The 20,323-nt window shown below is 40.8% G+C and overlaps 1 protein-coding gene across 2 annotated transcripts; it reads left to right on the top strand.

Moving 5' to 3' along the window:
• The first annotated feature begins 2,952 nt into the window (after positions 1-2,952).
• On the top strand, positions 2,953-20,225 carry LOC115027182 (uncharacterized). Of its 2 annotated transcripts, none has more exons than XM_029460303.1 (5): positions 2,953-3,572; positions 5,282-9,404; positions 11,641-11,764; positions 12,859-13,743; positions 15,059-20,225. In XM_029460303.1, exons 2-5 carry the CDS (start codon positions 5,954-5,956, stop codon positions 15,633-15,635), a joined length of 5,037 nt encoding a protein of 1,678 aa, XP_029316163.1. In that variant the 5' UTR covers positions 2,953-3,572; positions 5,282-5,953; the 3' UTR covers positions 15,636-20,225. The 2 variants fall into 2 exon arrangements, with proteins under 2 accessions (XP_029316163.1, XP_029316162.1); XM_029460302.1 differs by having other exon boundaries at positions 2,953-3,693.
• Positions 20,226-20,323: the final 98 nt, after the last annotated feature.

Below are 20,323 nucleotides of genomic sequence, written 5' to 3'. Positions count from 1 at the left end.
TGATGTAAACTATAATTCTGGCATAACTTAACATGATAGGAAATGTTTAGAGGTAGGATGGCCTTGCTACTAAAAACAGTAGACTTGCTGTTAAAATCAGCTAGTTAGTTCTGTTTCTATGGTTACATCCCCTACTTGCATGTGCCACTGTATACAGTTAGTTATCTCATTGGTTGCTCGTTGAAAGGCAATCGAGGTCAAAGTTAAAATAATTAGAACTTTGAGTGCAGCGCTCTGTGGCACCGCTCTCTCCATAACGAAATAACGGCACAGCCAGCGCAGAGCTGTTTTACTGCTGATCATGTGAAAGCACCTTAACACATTGCACTATTTAACCAAGAGACATGGAAACAAATTAAACATAAATATACATATTTATTCTAGTCTACACTTAACCTCTTATGGGGTGGGGGACTTTACTCGAAAATACGAAAAATACCTACAAACGAAATACCCAAAGTAAATTGAAAGCTGATCTTCAACCATTTGCACCAGATGCATGATTTTGGTCTCATTCAAAAGATAACTCTCTTATTGTTCTTGCAAAACATTGATTAATCACTCCAAGTGATTCTGGCACTGAGTAATAGTCTGAATATACTGAATTTGAAGAAAATACACTCCGCCTGAAGTTTGTTGTTGAAAAAGATGCCTGAAGATGGGTATAGCTGGTAGGTATGGACTGGAAAACACAATAAAAACATAGCACCAAGTGTTATGAAGTAAAACTTCCAATTTCAGATAAAAGGGAATTTATTAGACATATTTTTCTAAGAGTAACACCAGGCGTACACAAATTTGTATTGCTCATAAATAACTATTATGTACCCAATTATCCTTGCCAGTAGTAATGACACAAAGTAAATGAAGTACAAATACATTTCTTGTAATATTTTTGTGTTTTTTTTGTATTTTGTAATTAATAAATTCAATTATGAAAAAGATTGCAACATTTGAAAAAATAAAAGCATGAGTGTCAGATGTGTAAAAATAGAGCAGTTCATTGCCTACACAATAAAAGCGTCACCGGAGGTTGAACTGCTGTAGGCTCCATCAATAAACAGAAGAAGAGGGCTGGCACTTTCTTATCAGGTGGACACTTATTGGCCTTGATGGCTTTAGGAATCTTAAGGAAGCTCCGATTGGCTCAGACCAAGTGTCAATCGAACAGCTGATGCCCGCGCTCCACGCGGGCATCAGCTGTTTGGCGGCGCATGCAGACACTGCTCAGTGTGCTCAGTGTGAAGAAAAACATCTCACAAATGATTAGCTGATTTCAAAGATTGCAACAGCTGTTCATGGGCTTTTATCAATGTGACTATGTTCAAGATGGAAATGTTTTGTACTGGAAACAATGTGTGGACATCGACAATGAACCCGGAAGTGTTTTGTTTTTTTAATCATTACTGCCGACAGGACAATAATGAGACCTAATAGGTAAGTTATGGGTTTGATTGAGAGTGTGCTTGCTTATGTGATATGCCTCCTGTACTTGCTGTTGTGATTTTGATCTCAAAACAGTTTATCTCACTAAATAGATTCGAAGCTTTCTAAATATATTCGACATTGCGCAATAGCTCCAACTACAGCTGACTGGGCACAGCAGTAGTGCCTCTTAACATGTGGACGGCTTGCCACCTGGTAAGAGGTTTTAATAGATGGTCTGGTTGTTTCACTGGATGCAGTTCCAAACATTATATAAATTATATAAATTGAGTTTACGAGAACCAGCTTGCGATCTACTTCTACAACCCATTACAGGAGGCTCTATTTAAGCATGGTGGCTATAAGAAGATCAGGGGGTAGATCTCGAATCACCTCTGCCTTCACTCCCATATGTGTATCTTGTCAGGTACAACAGACACTAGTTTCCAGATTTGGGCAACTAAAGACATTTCTAATCTATGTGATTTATTTGATGGACCCACTTTAATGTCTTATAGTCTGTTAACCAAAATGATCAATATTTAATAACGGAATTGTTTGCTCTAAGAGTACGATACAACAGGCACCCTTCACCTAAAGGAAACATGGGAATTGGAATTCAATATTAATATTATAGATGCCTGGGAGAGTGTGAGAGCGTTAAGCGTTTGCAATAGAAGCTATACAACTGAACATTTGAGCCCTCCCAATGCCATAAGTTTGATGTGGATTTCTCTCCTCTATGCCTCAAGTGCAAAATAGAGTCAGATAGTCTTACCCATTTTTTGTGGAGCTTCTGGCATAATATCGGGAGGCCTTGGCCGAGTTACAATAGGTAGTCTCTTATGCTTATTTTACTGCTATGGATTCCCAAGAGATCAATCTCTCAATGTGTCAATCAAACTAGCAGCATGGTGATACCGTCGAAGTTTGTGTTTCTGTACCCATACATGGTGGCTGCTGCTCAGGCAAACTACTCTGTTCTTCCTTTCTGTTTATTCGATTTATTACATATTAAAAAAACATCTGTGCACCAGTGTATTTCATTGTTTGGTACGGTAAATGTAATTGTAATCATTCAGAAAGGTAGGAGCAACAATTAATTATGATGATCATTACATTAACATCTCTTAATAAGCCTGTTTTTCCACACAGCTGTATATGGGCAAATGATGTTGCATATGACGACGCTTTTAAATTGCACTGTACAGTATGTGAGTACCCATTGTTGCGCTTTCTTTCTCTGCTCTCTCTCACTCTCCTTGCCGCCTCCACAGTGATGCGTGTTGCATTAACGCTGAGGTGAAGAGTGGGAGGTAGAGGGCAAACTGAGAGGGCTACAAGAGGGATGGAGAGAGCCAGAGAAGAAAAAGAGTGTGGGAGACTGAAACATGGAAATGTGGGATAGATAGATAGATAGACAGATAGATAGATAGACAGATAGATAGATATATAGATAGATAGATAGATAGATAGATAGATAGATAGATAGAGAGAGAGAGAGAGAGAGAGAGCGAGAGAGAGAGAGAGAGAGAGAGAGAGAGAGAGAGAGAGAGAGAGAGAGAGATAGATAGATAGATAGATAGATAGATAGATAGATAGATAGATAGATAGATAGATAGATAGATAGATAGATAGATAGATAGATAGATTCTAGAAGGGAATGAGAGAATGGGGGAGAGAGAAATATATCAATGATGAGTGAGAAATGAGAAAGAGAGAGATGAGATGAGATGGAGGAAGAGAGAAAAAAGAAGCAGCTGGAGAGGAGAAGTTGGTCTCTTTGCAGCTCCAAAGCTCTTAAAGCCCCAAAGCTGTGTGGAGTGTAAATGGGAGAAGAGAGAGAGATAGAAAGATAGATAGGGGAAGAGAAGGAGAGAGTGAGCGGTAGAGGCAGGCTGAATTAAGGAGAAGAAAAGGGAGAGAGAATGAAAAGGAGAGGAGGAGGATGGTTTGCGTTGGTGTGTTGGTTGGCAGAGAGAGCGCTTGTCAGAAAAACCTTCCTCTGACAGAAGGCATGATTCACAGCAGAGAGAGAGGGAGAGGGGAGAGAAAGAGGGGGAGAGAGAGTGAGACGAGCATCAGAATAAGCAAAAAACAGCAGAGATAAAGAGAGAGAGAGAGAAACGTCAGGGGCAGAGATGCCGGTAAGAAAAACAAATGAGGATGCTGATTTGAGGCAGAATGACAAGACATTAACAGGATGGGACTGAGATCGACGGACTGGATTGACTGATGCCTTTTAATGACTGTGACCATGTTGATAAGGTTCTGGCTTTTCTATTGATCGGGGGGAAATAGAGCAGGTGGCAGCGGCAGTGATGAAAGAGAAAGAGAGAAGGAGAGGATGCTTAAGAATGATGTGACACTGATAGACAAGATAATAGTGTGACTAGGAATGATTCAACTATCAATAGGCTCCTGTGATGGAGCTTAACACATTTGTCTGGAAGGCATCCCGAATACATGCAAATTGGATAGTTCTGACTCTTTACTATTACATTTAAAGGGATTAGTATGAATACTTCAAGACTACTGAAAGATTTTTTTTCGATTTGTGAATGTCAATCTGTTCTTTCTTTATGTGAGAAAAAGAAGTCTAAATTGAGTTTTTGAACAAGAGTATGATTATTCATTCCTCTATTAATTTTATTTCCCTCTGAACCAGTAAGTAGTAAGTGTGGTGAAATTAGTCAGTGTCGTCCCGAGGTTTCGAGATCTCTCGGTATGTGTGCTGGATGCCAAGCTTTTTTGGTCAAAATTTGGTATGAAATGTATTTTTCTTGTGATGATAGGTGACTTTCTGTAAGCTAATGTTTCGAGCTAATCATCAGACTAAGTTCTGTTGTCATCTCCTACAAAGCTGGACTTAGCTTGCTAGCTGCTGTAGATTAACCAGTTAGGTACATTCAAAGCTGAAACATCAACATCAAACTAAATTTTCACAATGTCGAATTTTGCTTCTCTCATATTGATGGATGGAACAGCTTTGAAGGAATACTGACGTCATCTTGGCTTTATTTTTGGCATCAAATTTGCATGGGGCTTTAAGGCTGCTTGGTGCCGGCTATCGCATTAACATTTCTCCAACTTCAAAATGCTTGACTTTTTATTATATTTTGTTGTGTTGGCTATGGACAGTTTTTTTCACATTTTAGATTGTCAGAACTGTTGGTATGTTATATGTTCTTAGATAACTTTTACAAAAAAAGGGGGATTCGCCAACAAGTGCTTCAGTATTTAGCTTGATGTTTGATCCTGAGGAGAAAAGTTCTACATAAAGTACATTTTAGTCATTTAAAAAAAAAATGTCTTGGCTCTGAACAGTTTTTCACTATTTAGGTTGGTAAGACTAAATTAGTATATGTCCTAATATATAACTTCTAAAAGGTCCAAAGGTAATATCTAAGCAGGACTTCAGTAGCTTAATTTTCTAGCCCAATTTTTAGGGGAAAAGTACATTTAAGGTTTTTTATCTTTTGTTGTCTTGCCTTAGAAGTGACAACCCTTGAGGTTATGAAGACTGTTGGTATATTACATGTTCCAACTAAAGCTACAGTTCCTAACGCAGTATTCAGGGTTATTGACATTATTGTTATTTTCTCTGACTTTATAAGGATCCATTCAGAGCCACAAAGGACATTAAACTATTTTCACAGGTTGAGTAATACTTCTTGTGGCAAGTAAAATGAGATTGGTGGAGTTCTCCTTTAATTGGACATGCAAGAATATCAGTGATTGTTAACTAATATCTTAATACTGTATATGCTAATATCCACAAACTTGGCATTTATGGAGAGACATTTTCATGCGGTCTTCCGTTCAAATCTTGTGCTGTTTGCTTTGTTTTCCACAGACAGACCATGGTAATCAACACACACAGTCGGAATGAAAGGTGAAGCTTTGACTGGATTCAACCCTCCATCTACTGTGCTCGGCCTTTCTGTCGCTTTGTGTCTGACTGACTAACGCTCCACTGGATAAAGATTTAATTGGCTCTAAACAGACAGCCAGAACTATAAACAACCAGAATAAACACAAATACAGACATGCTGGAAAGAGAGTTGGAGAGAAGATGAGCTAAGGACAGTAACCCTGTGGACATAAAAACTGCACATATTTTATTTTCATGTTTTTCTTTCAAATCCGTTTGGGATATTTCATTTGGCGATTTTATCTTGTTTACATTGTTTTTATGTGATGGATCTTTTGAGAAGCGGATTTTTTTTGCAGCAGTGCCATACTTTGATCATAAGAATGTCCTGACATGTCAATGTCATTTCAATGGAAGGAATATGCTTCAGTTTTTTATCATAAATGAAAAAGCAAAAAATTGGAAATTGAAATTTCTTCATTTTCTTTATTTTGGCCCTCTCAAAGCCAACAGCCATGCATCCTGCACATTCAGATTTTTTTTTTGCAAGTAACATTTTTCAGTATTAGTAAAATTAACAATTTCACAATTCACTCTTCAAACTACAAACGTGCCTCCCACCAACCCCTCCCACCATCAGCCATCCGACCAATCATGGGCAAGCCTCTTAGCCGTCCTGGGTGTTTCAGGAAGAGCTCCTGCTGCCTTGAGAAACATGGAGCTGGGGATGGGGGAGTGGGAGGGCGAGCCGCAACAGTTGAAGGGGGATACGGAGACGGCTACATACCCCAACGATCCATCTACGATACCATGTGTATCAATCAACAGATTGACAGCCATCACCATCACTCTGGAGGGTCCGTAAGGCGAGATGTTGGAAGTGAGGGGAGTTTTAGCTATTCTGCAAGCGGTTCCCTGAGGGTTAACAGGTCTCCTGCTGACATGTTCGATCCGCAGCCCCGCTCTCTAACTCCAAACCCCTCGTTTGTTCGCCGACTGGATGAAAGAGCCATCTATGATTCATTGAAGCTTGGGGGTCAGGATGTTGATGGTGGTGGCTGCCATTCGCCAGGATGTTTCACCCGATCAGTTTCTCCCTCCATGTCGTCATTCTCAGTGCCGGGAGTGTCGTCCTCCTCATCTAAAAAACATCACCATCACCCCCACCATCACCATGGAGACAGTACAAAGAGCAGAGATGGCCGACATTCCTGGAAAGTCTTGACGCCTCCAAAACACCTGGAGTGTCTGGAGCTTACTACAACTGAAATGATGGACAGAGGAGGGGGGTACCTAAACCCAGGGCACTACCCTCCCCCTGGGGGCCAGTCCTCCTCTCTTACCTCCCCCCTCATTTCCCCCTTCTCCGGCTCACCTCTCTCCTCCGGTTACCATACTCCGGTATTTTTCTCCCCTGCCAAACCTCGCCCCAGTCAGTCCCAGAGTTTGCGATGTTCCCCTCCCCATGCCATCCAGCCAAGGCATTACTCCCAAACCCAGAGCCTCAGGCTGTCGCCACCCCTCGAGCTTAGACGATCCCCCTACCGTGCCCCGCTGGTGCAACTGTCTGCTCATGACCTTGAGCAGGACATGAGGGATCGTGGAGGAGGGTGGGGCCGGAGTGAACGAGAAAGGGAGTGGGAGAGGGAGAGAGAAAGGGAGATGGAGCGAGGATGGGCCCAGCGAGAGTGGGAAAGAGAGAGGGAGAGGGGGAGGCTGGAGAGAGAGAGGGCAAGAGAAAGGGAGAGGAGGGAAACATCAACTTTTGGGACCTTCGGGTATGGTCGACCAGTTCCCCTGCGTACAGACAGAGACTCTGTCTTTTTGGAGCCCGACCAAGTTTTAGACACAACACCCCTGTTGCTCCCTCAGCCCTCACCTTCACCCTCCCCCAGTGCTGCCCCCAGAATGGGCACTGGCGCTGTGGGTAGGAATCGAGCAGGGTCAAAGGTTGGCTCTGAAAATGTAGGTGGAGGTATGGGTTCAAAGTTTGACAATGGGAGTGTAGGTTTAGTGTTAGTTGACAGCAAATCTGGATGTGGGCCGAGGTTAGTAAGTGAAGTTGGAGTTGGAAACATGTCAGAGGCTGAAATCAGGGCTGCAATACAAGAACACCATAGAGCTGAAAGTTGGAACAAATATGACAATGGATCCAGGGCTAGCATAAAAAATGGGTCTGAAACAAGAATGGGCTCCCAGGTGACAACACGACCAGGGGGACGGGATTTGGAAGGAAATGTGCAGTCTGGGGTGGGGATAGAAAATATAGCTCCAACTGTGAACAAGGAGGGATACAGGGGAGGGACAAGGAGTGGAGAAACAACTGTAAGGGGTGTGGCTAAACATGAACCTATTGCTGAGGCTATATCTTTATCTGTGATTGACATTAAGAACAGGATTGAGCCTGGAGATAAAGTTGATCTTCGACCTGGACATGGTATGGGGATGACACCAGAGATTGAGGCAAGGGTTGAGGCTAAAGCTAGTTTAAGTCAGGTGGAGAACAGGACTGGAACAGAAGCTGGAGGTGTAACTAAAGTTAACAATGAGGTTGGTTCGCCAGCAGAGTTCAAAGTAGAAGGTAAAGTTGAAACAGAAGTTAAGATTTCTCCTACATCTAAGCCTGAGGTAGTACCAGAGACTGGGGTTAGTAATGAGACAGGGACTAAAAGTAACACTGATACTGGGGTTGTCAGTAAAACCCAAAGCAGCAACAAGACTACAGATAAAGCTCAGATAAGTGTTGTGGCTAGGGATAAAACTGATATTGCCCCTGCAGATCAGGCTGAGAAAAAGCCTTTGGACATTAATAAAATTGAATCTAGCCATGTAGAGAAAGGTTCCAGGTCCCACAAGTCCAAATCATCCAAGTCCAGCTCTAGGACTCGACCTGGCACGGCCACAGGGCTCCGTCCAGGCCTTGTCAGCCCTCGCCTAAGCAGAGGATTTGAAGACCTTGAGTCAACAGGCCCTACTGAGGGCATCGAGTCCACCTGGCCTCGCCGAATCATTGTCAGAAAGAGGACTGTTCGGCAGGGTGGGGCACTCCACAACCTCCCTATTCTCCCCCCACTCCCGGCTGTCCTGTCAGCATTGGAGAAGAGGCGCCCGCATATTCACCTCCACCCATGTCCAGGCCACTTTTCAGAGAATCCGCTAACAACCATTATGAATGCCACAAGTATTGTTGGACGATGTTCCCTTAAAGAGCCCTCCCATCCAGAACCAGGACAGGGGGGCAGTTTGGTGGGTAGAGCTTCCTTGAAGGAGCAGAACTTGGAGCACTGGAGGGTCTGCAAAGAGCAGGAAGAACCCAAGAGATCCAAGAGCAAGGAGAAACAAGGAGAGCTGAGTAAGGAAAAGACTGAGATAGAGGAGAGGAAGGGGAAAGAAGAGAAGCGAGACAAGGAGAGGAGAGAAGAGAAAGACAAAAAGGAGGAGAAAGAGAGGACTATTGTCAGTGAGGGGCTGTCGGATAAAACCAGGAAACGAGAGAAGTCAGAGAGAAGGGTTGAAGGGAAAGTGCAAGAAGATGGAAACATAAAGGAACATGTGAAAAAGGAAAGGGATGTAGAATTAATTTGTGAAATGGTGCAGGAAAGAGGAATGAAGATTAAGGATGGAATACAAGAGCGAAGCGACGAGTTGAAGCAGTTTGTGGCTAAATCAAAGAAAGAAGAAATTGATGTGGCAGGCAGAGAAGGAGAAGGAGGTACATTTGGAGATGAAGGGGGAATAGAGAGTTGGGACACTGTCCTTGACATGGTCAACACATTGTGGGAGGATGGCTGGGAGAAAGGGGGAGCGGGTGGAGGTGGTGATACAGATTCCTTTTCTGGCTCCCTTCAGCGGTGGCCTCTTCTTCGGCCCCCAATTGGCTTTGGGGGCTCCCACCCCCCCTCCTCTGCAGCCTCGGAGCTCAGCCTCACAGAGTTGGAAAGGAGAGCCAGGGAGTTGGACTCTGACCTGGAACACCTAGACCTGTCCCAACCACAAAGGCACACGCAGGATTTATACCAAACATTGCTGGAGCCACAGAGAGAACGAGCTGACATGTACCAAACACACCCTGGGCCGCAGAGAGAGAAAGCTGCTCTCTTGACAGGTAGACATTATTTGGATTTTATGTTTATGTTTGTTTTAATTTTCCCCATATATATTTCCCATTCATTAACATCTTCAAGGGTCAACACAGGGTCCTCTATTGATTTTACTTATAGGGGTCAGTTTATTTGTCATGGAAATTGTGTCATGTCTGGGAATAAAGCCACTGATTATGTCATAGTGATGTCATGAAGAAAATTGAAAGCCCCATTGAAATACTTATCTGTGATCTATCTGTAAAACATCTTTACCAAAGTGCAAAGATTGAATCACTTGAATTGTTTGTACTGTGGTTACGAACCAAAAGTCAGTAAATATAACACAGTTCAGTCTGTCAATGTGGAGTGTATTAATATGTGAGCATAGAATATGTACAATGTTGATGTTTGGCATCTAGGCTCTGACCTAGTCACTCCCCACAAGGAAACACTGAGCTCAGCACAGTAGGGAGTGGGGACGAGAGTTTCATTGTTCCATCAAGGGAATTTAAAAGAGAAGTTTGGATTTGTGAAGGAAATTCTTAATGAGCAGAGTACTTGAAACCAAAGAAGCTGATGGAGACCAAAGGGATGTCTTACGCTGAATGTTTATTAGAATCTTGTACAAGAAGAACAGATCATAAACAGTACAAGCAAATACAGAGATGCAGTCACATTGTATGCTACCATCCATTCTGCTGACCAGCCGCTCTCCCTCCATATTAATCCTAAACAAGGCAATCCATCAATTGTTTACCTAAAGATGGATCCCCTAGATGGCTCCTGGAATCCCAGTCAACAGATTCTAAGTAAGACAGTCATAGATAGCATTAACAGTCTCATTTAGGGCAAGGGTCGTTATCTCCCTGACCTTGCCAGTCTGAACAGACAGGGCCCATCTTAACTCTTATCTTGCAACTGTGGGCTGTCAGCTCCCGTAGACTAAAAGCTGAGCTATATGTTTTGGAGAGCTGATCTGACGAGAAAAAGAGACACTCAAGACGTTAGTGTTTGACCTCAGGCCTACTTAAATATCCTCTAACATGAGAGGCATAGTCTAGGATCAAATTATGTATAGAGTCTTAAGGTATGAATATATATTAATGTATGTATGTATATACTAATAGATAGTAATTAGTCCAAAACTTTTCCTACCTCAGCTGTACCCACTCTCCACCATATTACTTAGATTTGGATTTGATGGCTTAAGTACAGCAGCTGGCAATATTATGCTTTCAGAAACCTATGTGTGTGTGTCACTTTTCTAATCCCACTGAAAGACCTCAGATAAAAAAAACAAAAACAAATAAATGAATGAACAAACAGCCACTAGATCAGTGGTTCTCAACCTTTTTTGGGCCAGCGCCCCCCTATCCATTATCCAGGTCCCTTACCGCCCCCCATCAAATAAAATGTAGGCTAATTGTATTTTAATGTTGAGTATTATTCTGTTTTTATTATTCTGATTATTATTCTTAGTATTATTATTTATATTACATATTCATTATATTAATTTTGTATTTAAACTCTAATAAAAAAAATCTTATTATTAGGCTGCTATATTATGTTATTATAAAAACTCAAATCCTGTGAGATTGAAGTTACATAATAACAATTCTAAATAATAATAAATATTATATTATTTTTAAAAATATGTTTTGGTTGTTGTTGTTTTTAGGTTCAACTGACTAATACGCCATGTACCCAGGGAACAAAAAAAGTATGACTGTAAACTGCTTCTTCAGGTCCAAATGCTCTGTAAAAGGGTCACATGGGGAGCGCCACGCCAAGCCCGTCAGAGGAACACCCCTCTTGTAAATCTGTAACCACGTCATGGTGTATCCTTGGAAAAACATTCATTCTTTCGAGCAGTGGCGGCTGAGGGGGGCGGCGCTATTTTTGTTCAAGCCACACTTTATCGCTCAGCAAAATAAAGTCTAAAAACAACTCAAAGTTGCCTGATCACTGGTCAGAATCAATTCAGAATTTGGTTTATTGCCAAGTAAAATTACACTTACAAGGACTTTGCCTCGCCCTTTTTTTCAAATCTCAGATTTAACAACATAGCATAGCGATAAAGCAAACACCCTCCAAAAACACGCAAATGCCTCCCTTTCAAAAATATTGCTACCCCCCCAGTTGAGAACCCCTGCACTATATGTAAAGGCTTGGCCTGGAGGGGATTTAATGGTGTCATTTCTTTATTATATCTCCCATTTCTCATGTTTAATTGTGTCGAATCTGTGATCTATTTCACAGGAGTGGGGAGCAGATCCCAGGTCAGTTTGGAGCTCAGTGCTATGGCCTCACCAGCTCCAGACACAGACAGACCTTCTGTTGACTGGTCGACCAAATCTGCTGGGACTTCCACTGTTGGTACAAGGTAAGTTCACGAAAATGGTTATTGTCAGCACTACCTCTGAAATGTTCTCTACCAGTTTACATACAGTAGATCCTGGGTGACTGAAGGTTCATCGCAAAGGGCAAAAATAAAATTCAGGTTTGATTCAGCCAAGATATACTCAATAAATGAATAACGTCACCTTTATATTTGTTTATAAATGCAGTGGGCCACAATACCATTGGATCTTCAATTCAAATCTAAGATAAAATAAGAATGAAATTCAAGCCATCATTTTTGAATTATACATTGATATTTACTGGCTTTTTGGGTTTGCATTTTAAGTTTTTGAGAATTTCAAAGCTGATTTAAACAACAATGTTTGAATTTCCTTTTTTATTTTATTTCTCTTTTTTTTTTTTTTTATATATTTTGATATAGGCTATACTAACAGAGCAATTAAATATATCAGCATCCAATTTTGACTTGCGGCTCTGTAGTGTAGCTGTAGCTCATGCAGTGTGGTGTCAAGATTTCTAACTGTATAAAATTAATCGTGTTTGGATTTTACATATAAAGTAAGTAAATGCAAATGAAATGCACACAATGTCTTGAGGTTTGGGATGATATAGATCAACTTAATTGTAGTGGTCCAACACTATAATCAGTAAATCAGAACAGTGAATGAATTAGACAAGAAAGATGGTAAAAAATCTTGGTCAGTCCTAAAATAGATTCTTAAATCTCACAAATAAAACAACATAAACAGTAGTACAAAGTTTCAAAAACCATTTCCAAATCTGGTTTAAGCAGATCAATATAACAATCAACTTGTTATGGTTAGTTATGTTGTTCCTGGCTAATAAAGACACCAAACCATGCCAAGTTGTCAGCTACATTAGAGACCTAATGTGTTCATAAATATGTCCATCACCCAAGACATCTGGGCTAGCATTCAAATAGAGGCATAACAAATGAAAGTCCTCTGTGGGGCTGAGAGACAAAAACATATCAATGGCCTTGATCTGAAAAAGTTGATGGAATTTGTGGTAACCAATGGTAGAGAGAGAGCATTAGTAGTCAACGGAGGCATATTGGGATGTAGCAGTCATTTGACTGCCTTATCTTTTTTCTAGCTCCATTAAGGAGGACAGCTCTCCAGACTCCAACCTTACGCTGGAGTCCGACTCCAGTGGCGTCTTCCTCTCCTTATCCAATCAAAGCCAGGAGGAGGCCGGCTCTGACAGCGACCAGCCAATCAGTGGCTCTGACCTAGGCAGCAGCAGCACGTCACTGGAGAAAGACGGGGAGGAAGGAGGGTCAAAGGAATGGGGGAGGGAGGAGAGTGCAGAGCTACTGTGGTGCTACCCTACACTTTTCAATAACTCCTTGCAAGAAGACATAGAAGGAGATAGTGGAAAAGAAGAAGCAGGGCATGGAAAGATTGGGAGATATGAAGAGAGAGGGAAAGATGAGAATGTAAGAAGGGTTGGTAAGATAGGCACGGTTTCAATCATTAAAAACCCACTCAACTATACAGACATTGAGGAGTCCACGGCTTTAACTGCCCCACAAAGTGAAGCTATACCACCCAGGAAAAAAGTGACCCTCATGGGAAGTGACTTCCCTCTTCCTCTGTCTCCCTCAAAACAACCATTCAAACACCTTCTAGATCCAAATCAGAAGCAATTAAGAAGCTCAGGACTGGACTGTGGTGACTTAGATCCCTTTGTTCAGTCGGACAGCTTTGTTTACCTTGCTGTGTCTGCAAGACCTGCATCCCAGGGTGACGTCACTACAATGACAGAAGTTCCCACCCATGGTATAAAACACGTCAGTGTACAGCAACATTCGGACATGAAAACACACTTTGATCAGTCAAATACAGAATGGAAGCCAACTCATCTTATCCCACAAAAACCAGAGGAAGGAGACTTTCTGTGTACTGACAGCTTTGTCTACCTGGCTGCTCCAGCCTGTCACCTACTGGGCCCTGCAGGAACCGCACCGTACAGCGGCAGGTAAGTGTATTTTTGTGTTCACTGTAGCTCTGCATTACATTGTTTGTAGTTCAGTGAGGGTCAGAGAAGCAATTATGTTAATTGAGCTACAAATCCATTTATCCTTTTTTTGCTCCGCGTATCCTAGTCCTGGTCGTAGTGGCAGTCGGCTATGTAAAGTAGCCCAGACATCTTCCTCCCTAGCCATGTATTCCAGCTCTCCCTGAAGGATACTAAGAGGGTTCAGCCCAGATAGGATGTGTGATTCCTACAGTGTGTTCTGGGTCTTCCACAGGCTCTCCTCCCAGCTAGATGTGTCTGGAATACCTTTATCTTAATCAGATGCCAAAAACCACCTCAACTGGCTCCTTTCAACACAGTGGAGCAGTTAATTCCTTCTAGCTGTCTTGGCTATTCCCCCCGTCTCTAAGGGTGACACCCACCACCCTTTATCAGTGGGGTCATTGGCTTTGTTTGGTCATTACCCAAAGCTCATGGCTATAGGTAAGGGTTGCACTGGAATTTAGATCGACCAATAAATTGTGTATAGGGCTCAGCCCGCTCTTCACCGTGACAGTCCAGTACAGCATCCAAATTACTGCTGATACAATCCATCTGTCAATCTCACATTCCATTTCCACTCTGGGAATGCCAGATTGAGATCCTTGTCTGCAACGATTCCAACTACCACTTCCAGAAGACTTTTTCCTGCATCCCAGTAAGGGTTAGGCATGTGAAATCCAAGTGGCCCTTGTTAAGAAAGGAGTCTTTTTTTTTTTTTTTTTGGATTAGGGGACTGAAGCAGTACAAGTATCAGGAAGCCAAAAGGACTGCAAATGCAAAAAGTTAATATGTTGGAGAAGTTCGGGAGGGCCCTGGAGAATGCAAACTTACAGACAATCTCAGGAAGGGCAGATAGGGTTTAGCCCAGACTGTTTTGAGCAGGGGAGAATAACTGCTGACCAGGACTGGGGGCACTCTCAGATGTGTTTAATCTGAATACAATGACTCCCAATTTAACATACTGTTAAATTGTCCATATATCCTGATTATATTTATATTTCCATATAAAAGCATGCTTTGATTCACAGCTATCATTCATCTCATTTCCATTACTAACTCAAAGAATGCTTTTAATTCAAATGTGAGTGTGTTTTCCCCTCCCCCTGTTTTAAAAATGTAGCACTAATAATAAAGCTTTGTTATTTCAATAATATAAAGAGTGCTTTGTTCAAAGTTCAATCACCGATTGGTGATAGCCTGTGAATGCCCGTGATTTCTTCAATAATACTGGAGTTCAATATTTAATCAGATTCTGTGTATTGTGTTTTTCCAGGGAGTCAGACTCAGAGAGTTCAGGATCTGGCCCTGTTGATATTTCAGTACTGGGTTGTGGCTCGGTGGCAGGAGACAGTGACTGGGATTCAGACCTGTCCGACTCCGATCCCAGTCACTCCTCCAAAATCTCTTCTGCTGGTAACAAATCTGGTGGTGTAGCACGGTCCAAGCGGCTGCCAGCTGAACCGCGCTGGGACTTGTTTAGCGATACCACCGAACATGAAGTGCTGAGTGAGCTCTTCGCGGAACAGGACAAAAACAACACTGGCATAGCAAGGAAAGTTACCGGGGTAACCACCAGCCTGGCAGATGCATCAGCTATTCCCATGGCAACTCAGCATGTCACTACACCAGTGAAACGGGCAGCAACAGTAGAGCAGTCGTCAACAACAAAGGTGACTTGGCAGTTTAGACCAGCCCAGAGGTCAGTCTGCACAGGAAGCAGAAAGGAGAAAGAGAAGGAAGTGACATCATCACCATTGGTAAGGTTCACAGAACTGAGAGGGGGCGACACCCACAGACCCTCCCCTTCATCGTCTTCATCATCGTCACCCTCTTCATCGTCTTCTGGTTGATTTGTAAAGGAAATTAATTTTGTGCAACCATTTGGGAGGGTGTGTGTTGCCAAAAGGTAGACAATATCTTCTATTTGATCTGTAGAGACTGATAGGCTGAAGGAACTACAGATTATTTGCTTGAATTTTGCATCTAGCTGCTGCCATTGCCTTCTGATGACCTACTAAAGGCTGCATAAAAGACTAGTTAATTGTTGCATTTACACAATATCAGTATAATCCATTTAAGTTTAAAATGATGTGAGACTCAGGCTGAACAGAAACCTTCAGGTTGGGAGTATGTGGAAATATGGTCACTGATAGAACACTAATGGGTAATCAACAGTCACATTTTGAAAAACAGGGTTGATTTAGTAGTTACATGTTTACATTACTCTCTATCTAAATAAGAAGCAAGAATAGTTCTATGGGTTTTTTATGCTATTGAATGTACTGTACAGGATAAACACAACTACAATGAAAATCCACCATAATACATATTTCACATATGAGGCATTCTCAATGATTTGGCTTGGTTACCTGTATTTAAACTTTATTTCAATGTTTGAATTCAGTTACAATAACACATACAAATGGTTACAGATGGAGAAAAAAATGTCTGTCAAACTCCACCGTTGTGTTAACCTTTTACAAAGATCAAACAATGTAAATGTGTCTCAGGCCTTATATCAAATTACACCTCCTTGCCCATGTAATGCCTCACTTTAACACCTGCTCATACTACTTCATATATATATACTGTATACTTTAAAAACTGAAAGAGGTCCAACTATACAGTGTACAATGTATTTTATAATCACATCCAGCTTTACAGTGTATTTAACAGTGTGTCAATAATATATTTTGAAAGACAATTATAGAGTGAAATATAGAATATAAAATATCTATACAGTATATGATGAATGTGCAACATGAAAAAATAATGGAAGGATTTAGTAATAACATTTAATTTAAATGTTTTATTTATCAATTAGATTTGAAATTGTGAATGTAATAATTGAGCAATATGCTTATAGATTGATGCTATACTATATGTTTCGTATGTGGAAAGTGTTGCCTGAGTGATGTGCATAATAATGGCTGAGTTTCATTTTATTTATAGGCCTACCGCCAAATACTAATTGTAAATGCAGTCTTTTAGAGGTTCCAAGTGTAACTTTTTTAAACATCAACTTATCATCAGGTATCTTGGTATACTTGCCATAAACAATGAGACCATGGTTGAGATGATTGACAGCCTTTGTCTCACACCAGTTGTATTTTTAGTGCTAGTGACTTCATCTTCCATAATGCTCTTTGCTTCCTGTCTCTCCTCACCTCTTTGGCTTTAGTGAAGAGGATAAACATGTTGGAGATGATATTTTTTACCATTTGCCTTTCATTCACATCCACCATTCGTCACAGTGAAAACATTTGAAAGTGTTAGCTCTGTTTTCGCTGAAAGTGAAGCAATCCAGAAGATTATCCTTCAAATCCATGTTGGTGGCACACAATGTAAAATGCAGTGTGGAGACTGGTAGAGCTGCCAATCATCCCAGCGGTGGTTAAGTTGTTAAGTAAGTATACTAATGTCACTGTGGTAATCATTTACTGATGTTAAAGGGTAACTTGTGTATTTTTAAACCTGGACCCTATTTTCCAATGTTTTTGTGTCCAAGTTACTAATGGGGACAGCAATTTTTTAAATAAGTCCAGTATAGAGTGAGAGCGCTGCAATGTAATCGTTTGTGGTAATTGTGCACAATAATACAAAGTTTTTCTTTACCGTTTTCTGGATATGGTCTGTTTGTTATTATGTCTAACCAGGTCTCGCTCAACGAGGAGTCTTGTTCTAAAATCTCACGAAAGGCGACTTGTTGCCTGAAGACAATGGTTCCCTGAAGAGTTTGTTCTGTCGGAGTACAGAGGGCATAGCTTAGTGTTATCTAAAATAATTTCAATGTCATGGTTGAATATTTAGCTGATTTTGACTATGTGTATGAGGCCTAACCCTTTTGCGAGATTCAAAACGAGACTTCTTCAACAGTCTTGATCCAGCAAAAGCTAAAGAAAAGCGTTTCTCTGTAGGGTCCTTTCGATAATGTTGTCAGTTACTTATGATAAAAACATGAGCCTGTCAGTGGCAAAAACAAGCACTTCTGTTGTGAACATACATTAAAGCTGGGCAATTACCCAGGATTACATTGCAGCCCATTGTGCGGCTGCCAGCTGCAGTGCTCATGTTAAGCTAAGTGTTGATACTGGACACTTTACTTTACTTACTTATCTTAGACCTGATTAAATTAACTTGAAAAATACAGAACTTCCCAGAGCACAGTGCTATCAGATATGTTATCCTATTATAAATGTGACAAAGGGAAAGTGGCAGGTTGACAAATTATTGTCAGTTAAACAATAATAATTCTTCTTGCAATGTGATGTGGTTATGAAAGACTATGTGGTAAGTTATGACCTGGTACAAATTGCTTCTTAAGCAGGTGTAGTCATGCTATTTTAAATATGCTCTTAAATTTCAAATTGGTCAGTGAGAGGTAACTGTTTGGATTATGACAAATTCCGAGTCAAGTAAATGTGTCTTAGTGTGTGTTTATTGTTGAGTGAAAGTGATGGCACTATAATTTGTGTGAATCTATTGTGGGGATGCTACAGCCATATTTCTTGATTGCGAATGATGGGGTAAAATGGGTGGGGTATTCTTTTTCAGTTTTTTACGCAAAATGAGAACTGTTGCCTTGTGCAGCTTTAACTGCCATTATGAACATTGAAATGCTCCCCCAGTCCTTATTCTTAATGATGATACTCTGTGTAAACCATTTGGTAGAGCCGTAAATGCATCCATCTGGTTTAGTGATAGATTTATTAATATTTATTATTTAATATCATCTGCTGATTTCGAGCACAGATTTACAAGCACATCCATGGATGAATAATGTGCTTCATTAGCATGCATCCGTATTTTTAAAGCTAGGAAGTGAATGTTAACCAGTACTGAGCTAATGACTGACGAAGGTTTAAAATGACCACAGTCTCTGACTACTTGTAACATGTCAAAATGCATTAAATATACATTATTAGATATTGTTATAACACCCAATAGCACCCCAAATTCCTGTTGAAAGTCAGCAGTTTCAAAATCTAAAAAGTGAGCTGTGAGGACATTTTGGCATGTCCGGATGTCTGTTAGAGGGTCCCCGGGGCACACATTTGCCCCTATTAAGCTCCCATTACAGGAGAAACCAAACAGTAACCCTGTGCTTTTTATTATTTCCAGTTTGTTTCATGTATATCAGTTTGGTGTAATTTAATTAAACACATTTATGCAGGAAGATGTACCAATACCAGATGTACACAATAGGATGTTGTTAGCCTTCGCCAAATCCATTACAACTTGTAAGTCACTTGAGACTGAATCATTACTCACTGAAAAAGTAATTGCAATACCTTTCTAGTTACTGAGCACCAAAAGTTAAATGTTACATTACTCATCAATGAAGTTAACGTCCACCAACAAGCAGAAATTGACACACCATCCCAGACACTCCAAAACCGATGCTAGAGGGTACCTAGAGCTTCATAGTGTGAAGCGTAGGGCCTTTTATGCTTTTATTGGCGAGTTGGTTGTGAGGATCTATTCGTCCCTCAGACCCACAGACTATCATCTTCACCAAAGCTAATGTCGCTAGTTTTAAAAGGCCTCTCTCCTCCACCTACATTGCCATTAGTTGATCACATACAGTGAACCTGAGTGCAATATTAAAATCAAGGAGTGTATCTTGTAGAAACATGACAGAATTAGCTCTTATTTGAAAGTAGTAAGTCTCTGTCTCACGTGTCATGATAAACATGATTTTCACTGATGAAATCTCATATCTCCTACTTTTTATTCTATATGAAAGATTGCATTGGAACATGGTTTTGTAGAGCCAGTTTCTTCCCTGCAGCTCAACATTGGGGCTCCAGGCAGTTTCTTGATGGTTCTCTGCCAGCTCTGGCATCTTGATCAGCTGTGCTGTTTATCTGAAGCTGACTGCTTCTTGTTGTAGAAATGGTGAAGCACATTTATTAAACTACTGAGATCTCATTCTAAAAAAGCCGTTTACATTAAATGTAACCTGTATAACCTGTCTCTATTACGCTGGCACTACGCTGTGTAGCACTTGGAAACCTGGTTTCTATTGGAATTTTCTAACCCTACTGCTTTATATGTCTGATGGAAGGAATGTTTGTCTTTAGCTCACAAACTGGACCAAAAGAGAGAATGAGCCAGTTATGTACAATTTCTTATCAATAAAATAATATTTGATTTCCGCTTGTATTAAACTGTGGCAAAGCATCTAGTTTCACTGTGATATATTAAGGATAATTACTTTACTGACTTGTAAAAGTCAGTAATATCAGGCCATACGTGTAATACTTTGCTGTTCATGTAAGCGCTGATCACTGTTAAACTTTAGTGGTGATTAAGAACTAAGACCTGAGAGGACTTTTTAGTATATAAAGATAATTTATGTGAAATCTTATTGTTTGCCATATTCCCAAGCCTTGTTGAAATGCATTAATGTACAAATAAAGACTAAACTTGATGTTGAATGTGACTCACTTTGGCCTGTTTGGTGTCTGTCTCAGCTATCTTAATTCTGTTCTACACATGCTTGGATGTTACTACACTACTATAGAGGCTACCATGT

The sequence above is a fragment of the Cottoperca gobio genome, chromosome 22 (genome assembly GCF_900634415.1).
Source record: "Cottoperca gobio chromosome 22, fCotGob3.1, whole genome shotgun sequence".
In the NCBI taxonomy this organism is placed as follows: Eukaryota; Metazoa; Chordata; class Actinopteri; order Perciformes; family Bovichtidae; genus Cottoperca; species Cottoperca gobio.
The sequence above is the reverse complement of the archived record's forward strand: the minus strand, read 5'-3'. Positions and strand labels throughout refer to the sequence as shown.